The sequence below is a fragment of the Phascolarctos cinereus genome, unplaced genomic scaffold (assembly GCF_003287225.1).
Source record: "Phascolarctos cinereus isolate Bilbo 61053 unplaced genomic scaffold, phaCin_HiC Scaffold_9;HRSCAF=440, whole genome shotgun sequence".
Classification (NCBI taxonomy): domain Eukaryota; kingdom Metazoa; phylum Chordata; class Mammalia; order Diprotodontia; family Phascolarctidae; genus Phascolarctos; species Phascolarctos cinereus.
In genome coordinates, this window is record NW_027556402.1 from 243,315,678 (window position 1) to 243,328,136 (window position 12,459).

At 56.1% G+C, this 12,459-nt stretch overlaps 1 protein-coding gene across 3 annotated transcripts; it reads left to right on the top strand.

Moving 5' to 3' along the window:
• Positions 1-4,642: 4,642 nt before the first annotated feature.
• On the top strand, positions 4,643-12,170 carry LARGE2 (LARGE xylosyl- and glucuronyltransferase 2). Of its 3 annotated transcripts, XM_021009832.2 has the most exons (16): positions 4,643-4,916; positions 5,106-5,277; positions 5,425-5,583; positions 5,670-5,884; positions 6,706-6,788; positions 6,986-7,109; positions 8,270-8,441; positions 8,703-8,807; positions 9,014-9,126; positions 9,213-9,338; positions 9,429-9,584; positions 9,780-9,940; positions 10,072-10,350; positions 10,906-11,052; positions 11,133-11,328; positions 11,582-12,170. In XM_021009832.2, the coding sequence occupies exons 3-16, from the start codon at positions 5,472-5,474 to the stop codon at positions 11,777-11,779; spliced, it is 2,187 nt and encodes a 728-aa protein (XP_020865491.1). In that variant the 5' UTR covers positions 4,643-4,916; positions 5,106-5,277; positions 5,425-5,471; the 3' UTR covers positions 11,780-12,170. The 3 variants fall into 3 exon arrangements, with proteins under 3 accessions (XP_020865491.1, XP_020865492.1, XP_078004300.1); XM_021009833.2 differs by lacking the exon at positions 5,106-5,277; XM_078148174.1 differs by lacking the exon at positions 4,643-4,916 and having other exon boundaries at positions 5,202-5,583.
• Positions 12,171-12,459: the final 289 nt, after the last annotated feature.

The following is a 12,459-nucleotide window of genomic DNA, read 5'->3' on the forward strand; positions in this document are numbered from 1 at the left end:
CCAGGCTCTGACGCCAGCCGGTCCCTGCCCGTCCCGGGTCCGAGCAGCCCCGGCAGCAGCAGCCCCAGGAGGGCACTGCCCGCCCGTGGGCGCGGATAATCCGCCGCCACTGAGCCCTCCCAGCCCAGGGAAGCTCGGAGTCCTCCGAAACCTCACCTCTTCGCGGGCTTTGTGGGGGTCCTGGCCCACCAAGTCTATACTGGACCCCCGGGAAACTGCCGCCTTTCTTAGGAGGGCTCCCTAAGGCAGGAGCTTGGAGTGAGCGGGAGCCGACTAGAAGTTTCATGTCGGGGTCATAGAAAGAGCCGTAGGGTTAGAGTCAGGAGCGCTGGGTTCAAGTTCTGACTCTTCACCTTGAAATCACTGGTTTTAGAGCTGGAAGGTCCCATCAGATGGGAAACAGGCCCCAGAAAAATTTAGTGACTCGCCCAAGATCACCCTGCTAGTAATGATAGCACTGTCCTCTGACTCCGAATCTGGCACCCTTCTCCAGCTCTATGACCTCTCTCTACTGGTTACATCCGCGGAGAAGTCACTCCTTTCTCCGGGCCTCAGTTTCCCCGTTCTACAAAGACGATCCCTAAGGCTGTGATTTCAAGAGCAAGACTGGTTTGAAGGTGGAGGGAGGGAGGAGAGAGGAAAAGAAGAGAAAGAGAAAGTCCAGCTGATTAGACAGAAGGAGGAAGAGGCTTTCCTCCCTTCGGAGGCAGGTGCCAGCAAGCCCTTGGCAGGGTGACGCTTAGGGACTGAGCTAGCCCTGGGAGGCCTGGGAGCGGGGGCACTGGGCTAGCTTAGGGACAGAGCTAGTGGGAGCTGGGGCACGTAGGACTAACTTGGTCACGCATCACTTAGCTTCTGGGGCTCAGATCTCTCTCTGTCTCTGTTTCTGTTTCCCACATCCCACCCCTTTCCCAGCCCTTCAGAGGATCCAAGTGCCCTCCTTACCCTCTTAAGGGTGTTTCACAGATCTAATGAGGTCATGGGTAAAGAGGTGCCTGAGAAGTCTAGGGTGCCAAGGACATTTTGAGACTTTTTTTAATTGTCTTTCTCCTTCCCTCAAGTAGCAGGGGGAGGAGTAAGAGAAGAAAACCAAGGGGAGGGAGCACAAGAAGGTGTGTGTGCGTGCGTGTGTGTGTGTGTGTGTGTGTGTGTGTGTGTATGTGGAGAGAGAGAGAGAGAGAGAGAGAGAGAGAGAGAGAGAGAGAGAGAGAGAGAGAGAGAGAGAGAGAGAGGAGAGAGAGAGAGAGGAGGGGGAGAGACAGATCTGTAAAGAAACTGCCCAGAGCCTATTGAATAGCATTTAGTAAGCCCCTCTAGTGTGCCAGGCACTAATGCCTTTGGTTCTCAAAGGCCCTTCCAGATACTTCATATATACTTTGTATCTCCTTATGTTGTTTACCCAAATGTTCCCATTACACTGGCTCCTGGGGATCAGGCACGAATTTTTTCTTTTGCCTTTCTTCAGATCTCCAGTGCTTAGAACCATGTGTGACACACAGTAAGGGCTTAATAAATATTGGTTGACCTGGCAGAATCTGGGAATCACAGAACTTGAGAATTCAACATTTATTAAGCATGTACTGTGTACCAGGCATTTCTTAAAGGGCCAGCTGTGGGCCAGACATTGTGTTGCGACTGAACCTGAGAATCACAGAGTCTGAAGGTTCAATTCAGCAAGCATTTATTAAGTGCCCACTGTATACCAGCCACAAGGCTAGGGCTGAACCTGTGAATCACAGCCCAAGAACCTTACAGTTAAAGAAGATCTCAGAGGTCATTCTAAGCCTCTTCTACCATTTACATTCGTAAAAAAAAAAGCCCTCTTTGTGCTCTGTTGGCTAAGGGGGTGTAGAGGGTGGGGTATAGTCGAGGAGCCAGGATCTCAGAATTAATTCCCCACCTCCTGGTGGGAGAGGGATTTGAATCAAAGGGCCTGAGCTCTGAGGAAGGACTGTCTCCTTCAGTCTCAGCTGGGCCAGCTAGGGGTGGGCTGGTGGAGGGAGGCCGATGGGAGAGCCTCAGGCCTTTCCAGGGAAGTCAGCCCCAGAAGCCAGACCTCTTGGTTTCCCCTCCCTGATCCCAGACTAGATAAGTGCCCCAGAGACAAAGAGCAGCTGTGTGCAGAGAGCCACGGGCTGGGCTGGGCGCCTGCCTGGGCACAACGACTTCTTGGCTCTTGCCCCAAGCTGGCACTGGCACTCCGTTAAACCTAGAATTGGAGGGGAGAGCAGAGGGAGGGAGGCTGGCCTTAAGCCTCTGGCCTGAAACTGACCTCCTTCCCTAAACTGAAGCCCTTCCCCACCTCCCCCAGCCCAGCCAGCTTATTGAGAGGCCAGCGCTTCTCTCTGGGCCTCAGTTTCTCCATCAGGTGAGAATGAGGGAGAAGGGAGTTGCTGTGTGAAAAAACTGTCAGGTAACTGTAAAGTCAGTGTTAAAGAGCCTCCCAGTTCTCTCTCAAGGGCCAAGAGCTGGGCCTCCCCTTGAGGGGAGGGGAAGGGCCCCACTCTGAGGTGCACATTCTGGCCAGGAGCCCACTCACCCCCGAAGGAAAGGGCAGGACCGTCTCCCCCAAGAGTAGTGATGTAGTGCCTGACCTTGGAGTCAGGAAGACTCGGGTTCCAGTGTTGCCTGCCATCCCCCTGCCTAAAGGGGGGAAGGAAGGATGTTCCCTTAGTGCCTGAGGCAGCTCTAAACCTGTAAGTTATGGTGGAGTTGCCAACCTGGGGAGGTAGAGGAAGTCTCCACACTGGAAATCCCCTCACCCTGATGGAATCCCAGGTCCAACCCATGCCAAGCCTCTCCAATGGGGTGCAGGTTGAGGGGCAGGGGAAGAGAATGTTTCAGGAGTGTAGGGAAAGCTCAGGGCTCAGGATGCCCCTGCCCCATCATTCCCATTTCCCCTGTCCCTCCAGTTTTCCCCTTGTGCCCTGGAGGGCCACCTAGAGACACTATTGTAACTTGAAAGGCACTGAGCTGTAGAGCTGGCAGGTGCTAACCTGCTCCATGGGCCTTTGACAAATCACAACTTCCCTGGGCCTCAGTTTCCCCATCCATGAAAATGGATGATATAAGAAATATCTTCCAGCTCTGACCTTTGTGTTCTTAGGTGTTTCCTGGCACTGACTTTCTGTTGTAATAAAAATAACTGACATGGATATTGCCTTTTAAGATTTACAAAGCACTTTTTCTACCTTATCTTCTTTGACTTCACAGCACACCTGTAAGATAAGTACCACAGGTGTTATTAGCACCACTTTTCTGAGGAAGAAACCGAGGCTTAGAGATATTAAATGACTTGTCCACAGTCACAGTGTCTGTGGCAGGATTTGAACCCAGATCTCCTTGACTCAAGGGCCAGAACTCTATCTCCATCACTAAAATGCCTTCATGTTCTGTGGTTCTAAGATCTTTTATATTCTAATATTTGTATGTTATGAATATATGTATTATTCATATATAGATGAATGCATTCTAACAATTCATCTTTTGTATTCTAAGGTTGCTTTCACTTCAACATTTTTTTTCTCACATCCTCTGGTCCAAAGTTCTTTCCATTTCAGATATTTTGTATTCTAAGGGCCCTCTAAGCTCTGACATTCCCTGTTCTGAAGCCCCTCCCAGCTCTGACATTCCCTGTTCTGAAGCCCCTCCCAGCTCTGACATTCCCTGTTCTGAAGCCCCTCCCAACTCTGACATTCCCTGTTCTGAAGCCCCTCCCAGCTCTGCCATTTCCTATTCTGAAGTCCCTCCCAGCTCTGACATTCCCCGTACTGAGGTCTGTTCTTAGGTCCTTCCCAGCTCTGACATTCCCTGTTCTATGTGCTAAGGTTCCTTCTGCTCTTATATTCTGTGTTCTATATTTGCCCCATATTCTACTGGGTTGGGGTGGGGGGAGACTGGAATGGAGCAGAATGACTACTCTGGGTAGACAGTGGTATAAAGAGGGAGAGACCTTGAGAGTCTATTAGGAACTGAATGCTGGCAGTACTCAACCAGGAACCTGAGAATGACCCCCACACATCCCCAGCTCTGGTCTCCTGCCCAGATCAGGATAATCTCATTCTATGAGCCTTGAGCTATACTTTGTCTAAGGGCACCCCAGCCCTAATGGCCTCCCAGGCTCATATGGTGCCAGGCCCCCAGACCTGAGATCTGTCCTCTCGGATGGGAGGTGAGAGATGTTTTGCTAAAGAAGGTCTTCATGCCCAGCCTGGTCCAGAGCTCTGGGAGATTGGGGTGGAGGCGGGGAACACTGGTTGGAGGAAGACTCTCAGATTCATGGGCTCCTGAGCCAGACCAAGGCAGGTCTCAATGTGTGCTGCCCCCCTTCCCCAGGCACCTCCCTGTCTCCTCTGAAGCCACAGCCACAATCTGAACAGGGGCAAGAAGGGCAGCACTGGGGAGAGACTTCTTCCCCCACCTGCCCTTCCTCCTTTTCGCCTCCTGCCTGAGGTCTGGCCAGGTTTCCAAGAGGGACAGGTGTCCCCACTCCCAAGTCCCCCCCCACCCCCTCCCCGGCAGGACTGGGACACAGTTCAGTGGAATCCACATTCCTTTCTAGGCTGTGGCCTCCACCCCCATCCTCTCCGCCCCCCGCCCCCCCCACCTTTCACATGCAAACTCTGCTCCTGTCCAGTAATTTCCCTGCCTCCCCAGCCTGTCTCCTTTGATCCCTTTGGCCGGGGTCAGCAGGCCCCAAGAGGCCCCGCCCCCTTGCCTGTTTGAGGGGGGGATTGGGAAAGAGCCCGAGAGCTGCGGACTGGATCTTTTGTGCCTGCGAGCCAGGGTAGGGGGTAGATTGCCTTCGCCCAGCCGCCCCCCCTTCCCCAGCTGCCTAGCTTGAAGCCTGTGAGCTGTGAGATTTGGTGGGCACGGGGAGAAAACTAGCCCGAAGAAGTGTGTTGAGTTGAAACCAGGTAAATGGGAGGGGGGAGGGGGCACTTCCTGGGTGGTCTTCCAGGGAGTTGCATTCCGCAGCTGGGCCGTCCCCCTGACTGAAGCGGGGTGCATTCATGCTCCCCGCACCTTTCCAAGTTAGAGTGGGGGGGGAGTTCCTGATCCCCAAGCCTCGAGCTAATCGGACCCTCCCCCCTTCCCTGTTCCAGGCTGAGCAGAGCGGAGTCGAGGTGAAACTTGAGTCAAGGTGGCTGGGCGGGCAGGCAGGGCGGGAGGCGGGGCAGGATCCTGCCTGGACGGGCTGAGCGCTTTCAGGAAGAATCGGTGGTGCGGCCGGGCGGGCCAGGCCGGACGGGGCAGGACAGGGAACGAGTGGCGCAGGTGAGAGCGGGAGGGCGCCTCACAGAAGGGCCAGCAGGGCGGGCCAGTGCTGCCTCGACGGGGCGGCCGCGGCCGCGGCACTGGGCAGCCCCAGCCCCAGCCCCAGCCCCAGGCTCGCTCCTGCCTCCCTCTCTCCCCTGGGTCTAGGATGCCGCCTGCTGCCCCGGGCCGGGCCGTCCCGCCCTGAGCTGGCCATGCTGCCCCGGTGGCGGGGGCGGCTGAAGGCGCTAGGGGCCAGTCTCCTGCTGCTGCTCCTGCTGCTGCTGCTGCTGTCCGGCCTCTACCTGCTCAGCGGGGACCTGGCGTGTGAGTGGTCAGCGGGCCAACGGGAGGAGGGCTGCTCTCCAGCCAGGACCCCGACGCCGACCCCGTGTTTCCCTGCTCCCCTGCAGATGGCCGCCTGCTACTGCCTTCCCCTTGCTCCAGAGGGGCCCTTTCGGGACTGGGGGCTCAGGTTAGGGCTGTGGAGGAGGAGAATCGGCAGCTTCGGGAGGAGCTCCGGCGCTGGGGGGCCCCGGGGAGACTTCCCTCGGAGCGCAGCGGAGAGCGCGACCTGACGTGGGGCCGCACGGCCTGTGGTCAGCAGCCCACAGTAGGGAAATGCGAGGTGAGCCGAACCCCCGGAGCCCAACAGATGTTACAGCGAGGACCTGTCCTAGCGGCCCACCCTAAGCCACCTGCCCAGACTCGCCCACTAACTCGACAGGGGGTCGTGCCCTGTGGGAGAGAAGCAAGAGACCCTTGGAATTAGTTCGCTGGGCCACTCGGGCCAGATCACTTACCTCCTCTGGCCACCCCGTCCTAGTGGGTAACCAGGGGGCTGTCCCAGATCAGGGATTCCTAACCCTGGGGCCCATGGATAGATTTCAGGGGGTGTGGGAACTTGGGTGGGAAAAGTTACACCTTTATTTTAACTCACTTTGGGGTCCTTTTGTAATCATTTTATAAATTTAAAAACATTATTTTGAGGAGTTCCTAGACTTTACCAGCCTGCACGCAAGGTTAAGAGCCTAAGGCCTCTAAGGACCCTTCTGGCTGAGACTTTCTGTGATTCTGAGATAGTATCTTTTTCCATTCCCCTTCTCTCAGTCACTCAAACTAGTCTCACCAGTCTCCCAAATATGCCACTGAAGCCTCCAAGCTCATCTTTGCCCCATTACTCCCCAGTTCCCACTGCTGTCTTGGGAGGCAGGAGCTCACTGGTTGGGAGTCAGAGGACCTGAGGCTAAATCTCAGCTCTAAAACTTACCATCTGTTGTAACTTCTCTGGGCCTCAGTTTCCTCATCCGTCAAATGAGGGGTTTGAACGAGATGACCTCTGAGCACCTCCCCCCCCCAGCCTAGTAGGGGAGGCTTGCCTGAGGGACCAGGTGGGAGGGGTGCATAGGACCTGGGGTGCATCTCTCCTCTTCACCCCCGACCCGCCAGCTCCTGCATGTGGCCATCGTGTGTGCCGGGCACAACTCCAGCCGTGATGTGGTCACTCTGGTCAAGTCCATCCTCTTCCACAGGTACCTCCCCTTCCCCACCCCACTCCCCAAAGTCCTGGGACCCCTGCCAGTAAAGATAGTGGGAGCAGCTTAATGCTGGTAAGGTTACAAATTGATTTCCTCCCGGAAGCCTGGGGGGCTAAGGCTAGTCCAAGCAGGGTTGGGCTGGCAGCTACCTGGTGCCTCTCAGCCAGACTCCCCCCACTTCCCATCCCCAGGAAGAACCCTCTGCACTTCCATCTGGTAACGGATGCTGTGGCCCGAAACATCCTGGAAACCCTCTTCCACACTTGGATGGTGCCCTCTGTCTTCATTAGCTTCTACAATGCTGATGAGCTCAAGGTAGGGAGCCCTGATCCTGCCCCCTCCCTGCCCCAGTATTAGCTGCACTCCCTTGCAATCTGATCAGCGTTTTGAACTGCCTGCCCCATTCAGGGAGGTACAAAGAAGAAACAAAAAATGGCTCTTGTCCCCTGGGTGCTGCCTCCTCCCCCCAGCTGGAGCTTTCTCTTCCTCTTCCCAAGTCCTGGGCTCTTCCTTTACCATCCCCAGTGGCCAGCAGCCTGGGCCTGGCCCTGGCCCTGGCCACGTTTCTTGGGGGCAGTGTGGTGTAATGATTTTGATGAGAGTGCACCTGACTCTGCCTACTAAGCTAGCTGGGTGACCTTGGACACATCATCCAATGGGCTCCCAGACTTAGGAGCAGAAAAGGACCTCGGGGATCGGCCAGTCCTCCCTGCCCCAACCCTCCCCACCTTGTTGGAAGGCGGGGGGAGTGAGCCCCAAGGGGTTGAGGGACTGACCTGGTGTAAATCACCCCGCAGCAGAGAGGGCATTCTGAGCTGAGCGGGACCCCCCAGTCAAGTGCCCTTCCTGTTGTACCTTGTTTCATCTTGTCAGTCAGTGCTGGGGTAGAGTAACACAGTTCAGCCCCACAGGTGACCCCAAATCCTTGTCCTTCAGGATGGTCTCAGAAAAGAAGTGTCTGGTTTTCCAGAATCAGGCAGGCCAGCAGCGTTGTCTCCTGTCTCTCTTCTCCAGCCCTCCCCTCCTTGTCCAGGAGGCCTACCCTCCACCCTCCTCTTTTTTTTTCTTTTTATTTATTTTTCAACACTCACTTTGATAAGATCTTGAGTTCCAATTTTTTTTCTCCTTCTCTGCCTCCCCAAGATGGCAAGCAATCTGATACAGGCTATACGTGTACAATCCTATTAAACATTTCCACATTAGTTGTGAAAGAAGAATCAGAACCAAAGGGAAAAACCATGAGAAAAAAAGGAGAGAGAAAATGGTACTCTTGGATGTGCATTCAGACTCCCTAGTTCATCCATCCTCTTTTCTCTCCTTAGCTTCGGCACAGTGATTCCCCTCACTGGGCCTCCATTGAATGAAGAGACCTTTGGTCCCTTGCTGATCCGGCAGCCTCTGGGCTCCAGGTCAGGAAGGGAGAAGTGGGCTTGTACCTGCCCCCTGCGACTCATCTCATCCCCTCTCCCCTATAGCCTGAGGTTGCCTGGATCCCCAATAAGCACTACTCAGGCATCTACGGACTCTTGAAGCTGACCCTCCCCCATGCGCTGCCCCCCACCCTGACCCGTGTCATCGTCCTCGACACTGATATCACATTTGCTTCTGACATCGCTGACCTGTGGGCTGTCTTTGCCCAATTCTCAGGTGGGGAGCCTGGCAGCCTGAGGTCCTTGTTCCCTTGCCCTTCCTACCGTCCAAGACCTCTGACCAAGTGCCCTGTGATACCCCTCTTCTCCATGGCCTCTTCCCCCTCCCCCCAACCCCCACATATAACGTTGGACATCTTGGACCCCAGTACCAGGAGGAAAGGGGAGGAGTCTAGCCCTGCCTTTGAACAGGGGCCAGTGGTAGTAGGGTATGGTTCCTGCCTCCTCCATTTCCTTCCCTGCTTTCTTTTCCTCCCAGACAAGCAGGTGATTGGGTTGGTGGAAAACCAGAGTGACTGGTACCTAGGGAATCTCTGGAAGAACCACCGACCCTGGCCTGCCTTAGGCCGTGGCTTCAACACAGGTAAGGCCTTCCTGTGTCTGGGCCTCAGTCTTGTCATATGAAAGAATGGGATATAATTTTCACACTTCCCTGCCTCATTTAAATATCACTGAAACATGAGCTGCTGTTGTTATTAGGGTACCACATATGGGTACCATAGGACCTAATGGGAAGGACAGGAGGGGTCGGAGGTTTTGGAAATCCCCCAGCCTGAGTGCCTTCCACAGGGGTGATCCTTCTGCATCTGGATCGACTGAGGCAGGTGGGCTGGGAGCAGATGTGGAGGCTGACCGCTGAACGAGAGCTGCTGACCATGTTGGCCACCTCTCTGGCTGACCAGGTAGGGAACAGCCCCTGGGCTTGGGCTCCAGGCTGATGGTGAGGTGGGGGTGGGGGCGGGCTCAGGGTGTCACTGCTGCCTTTCAGGACATTTTCAATGCTGTAATCAAGCAACACCCTTGGTTGGTGAATCCTCTGCCATGTTCCTGGAACGTGCAGCTTTCAGACCACACCCGGGCTGAGCAATGCTACTCGGAGGCGTCTGACCTCAAGGTGAGTGCCTCGGTCCGGGGGGCCCCCCCTAGGGGCATTAATGGGCAGGACTCCAGGGCCTCACCTTCTCTCCTGCCTTCCTCTCCCAAGGTGATTCACTGGAACTCACCAAAGAAGCTTGGGGTTAAGAATAAGCATGTAGAATTCTTCCGAAATCTCTACCAGACCTTCTTGGAATATGACGGGAATCTGCTGCGGAGAGAGCTCTTTGGCTGCATTAGTGGTCCCCAGACCGAGCCGGGCCAGGTGAGACCCGCTCCCCCCCCCCACTCTCCCTAACTAGGGGAGACAAGCACCCTCCTCGGGGCTGGGGGAGGGGAAGGAGGCAGACACTAGCTTCCCACTTGAGAAGGCACTCCCCCACTTCTGACCTGGCAGGGAGGATATCCCCCCAACCTCAGGGAGGTCCATGCTCAGTACTTTTTCCCCAACACCTCCTAGACAAGGCAAGCGCTGGTGGAGCTGGAGGAGGATGATGCCTGCTACGAATTCCGTCGGCAGCAGCTCGCCATCCACCGTGTCCACCTCACCTTCTTGCCCTATGACCCTCCTGCCCCCCACCCCCATGATGTCACCCTGGTAGCCCAGCTGTCCATGGACCGGTACGGGAGGTGGGGAAGGCGAGGGGCTGATAGAGGAGACGGAAGAATGGGGTTGGGTAGAGGGTTAAGGAACAGGAGGGGCTGGGCAGCCATCCATCTCTGTGGGACTGATTTCCCTCTGGCTTCCCAAGATTGCAGATGTTGGAGGCCCTCTGCCGCCACTGGCCGGGCCCCATGAGCCTGGCCCTGTACCTGTCGGATGCGGAAGCCCAGCAGTTCCTGCACTTTGCACAGGCCTCCGAGGTGCTGTCTGCCCGGCGGGATGTGGCCTACCACATTGTGTACCGAGAAGGGCCCCTCTACCCCGTCAACCTGCTTCGGAACGTGGCTCTGGGCCAGGCCCACACTCCCTATGTCTTCCTCAGTGACATCGACTTTTTGCCAGCCTACTCCCTCTATGACTACCTCAGGTATCAGCCCCTTCTGGACTCCTCATCTTGGGGAAGATGAGGCAGGAGAGCAGTGAGGAGCTAGGCGAAGGGGCTTCAGGGGCCCTTCCAGCTCTTCATAGTTCCATGATTCCAAGAGTCTGGTTACACTGGGGGCCTCGAGGATGGGAGAGAAGGGGTTTTTGATAGTAGGGAGGCTGGGGCTGAGATTCTACGGCTGTACGGTGCTTTAGGGCTACAGAGCATCTCAGACGTGTGGTCATGGTGTTTGATGATGCTGGGCTGGGGTGATATGATGCCTGTTTTCTAGATGCTGAAACAGGCTCAGGAAAGGGAGTGACTTGCGCAGTCACACAGCTGGCTAGGTTCTGAGTCCTGGCTCTTTTTGGAAAACACGTTTTAATTGATTTAGCCTTTAGTCTTTATACCAGTGATTTCCTGTCACTTGGAAGGTCGTGTTCCCCAGTCTTTATTCCACTGAGACTGTCTACTTTTTGCTGCTACCTCACACCCTGCGAGGGCTGTCCTTTCCTGGGGTGGAGGGTGTCTCCCCTCTCATGTCTCTTCTTCCTCCAGGACCTCCATCAAGGAGCTGGGCCTGGCCACCCGCAAAGCTGCTCTGGTGGTGCCAGCCTTTGAGACCCTTCGCTATCGACTGAGCTTCCCCACCTCCAAGACTGAGCTGCTGTCCCTGCTGGATGCCGGCTCCCTCTACACCTTCAGGTGAGACCCCTCCCCTCCCATTCCCCTCCACCCCATCTGTGACAGCTAAGTGTGACCCGTGTGTCTCCTGGGCCTCCCAGGTACCATGTCTGGCCCCGAGGGCACGAGCCCACTGACTATACCCGTTGGCGGGAGGCCCAGGCTCCCTATCGCGTGGAGTGGGCAGCTGACTATGAGCCCTACGTGGTGGTCCCCCGGGACTGCCCGCGCTATGATCCCCGGTTCGTGGGCTTTGGCTGGAACAAGGTGGCCCACATAATGGAGCTGGATGCACAGGTAGGTGGGAGAGGTGAGCCTGGATCCTTCCTCCCTCCCTCCCCTCAGACCTATCCCACCCAGCCAGACGTGGGACCCCTTAGACTCTGTGATGTCTGAGCTGGAATGGCCTTTCAAACCCCTCATTTTACAGATGAGAACCCCAAAGGGCAGGCGCAGTGGCCAAGAGGAAGGAGAGGCAGGCTCCTGACCTCTGGCCTTGTGGGTTCTCCACTATCCCCTTGGGCCATGGCCCTCTCTACCTCATCTGCAGGAGTATGAGTTCTTGGTTCTGCCCGAGGCCTTTGCCATCCACTTGCCCCACGCGCCCAGCCTTGACATCTCCAGGTTCCGCTCCAGCCCCACTTATCGCCGGTGCCTCTGGGCCCTCAAGGATGAATTCCACCAGGACCTGTCCCGCCGCTATGGCTCGGCTGCCCTCAAGTATCTCACAGCCCAGCGGCAGCTCTGAGGGGGGTCTCCTGGCAGTACCCTTTCAGGACGGGATCCTCTTCCTGAGCCTGAGGGGGTCACCTTCCCCTCTGAGAGGGGCTGGGTAGGGTCCTGGGTATTTTGGCTGCCCAGGGGAGGGTTTGGAGGCTGGGGGGGTCCCTCAGGAAGGACTCCAGACTAGACGCTCCAGACACTGGAATGAGGCCTTGGGTCCTGGGGTCTCTACTTAAGTTATTTAAGGTGATTTGGGTGGCTCTGAGGCTGGGTGGGAGGGGAGTTGTTGGCGTTTGAGGGGTTGTTACTGCAGCTCTCACTGTCATGATGTCCAACCTCACTGCCACCAGCCATGATGGGGCTGGCCTCCCCACTCTGTGCTGGACTTTTGTAATTAAAGCAGCTTTTTTATTCTTTTCGCGTCTTCTGATTTCTTGGGATCAGAGGGCTCTGTGGGGAAAGTGTGGGGCGGGGGGCGGGGTAGGCAGAGGCAGGGAGGAGTCACCAAGACCCCAGGCACAATTATGTAACCACAGAGAATCTGAGAGTTTGGAGGGGACCTCCAGCCTCTACCATAGGAGTCCCTCCCCACCTGAGCCCAGTAACCCACAAGTGGTCTTGTGACCTGTCTGAGGGCTTCCAGCCGAGGTGGTAGGATGGCGCTGGAGGCTGGATCTGGAGTCAAAGGATGAGGGTGTGAATCCT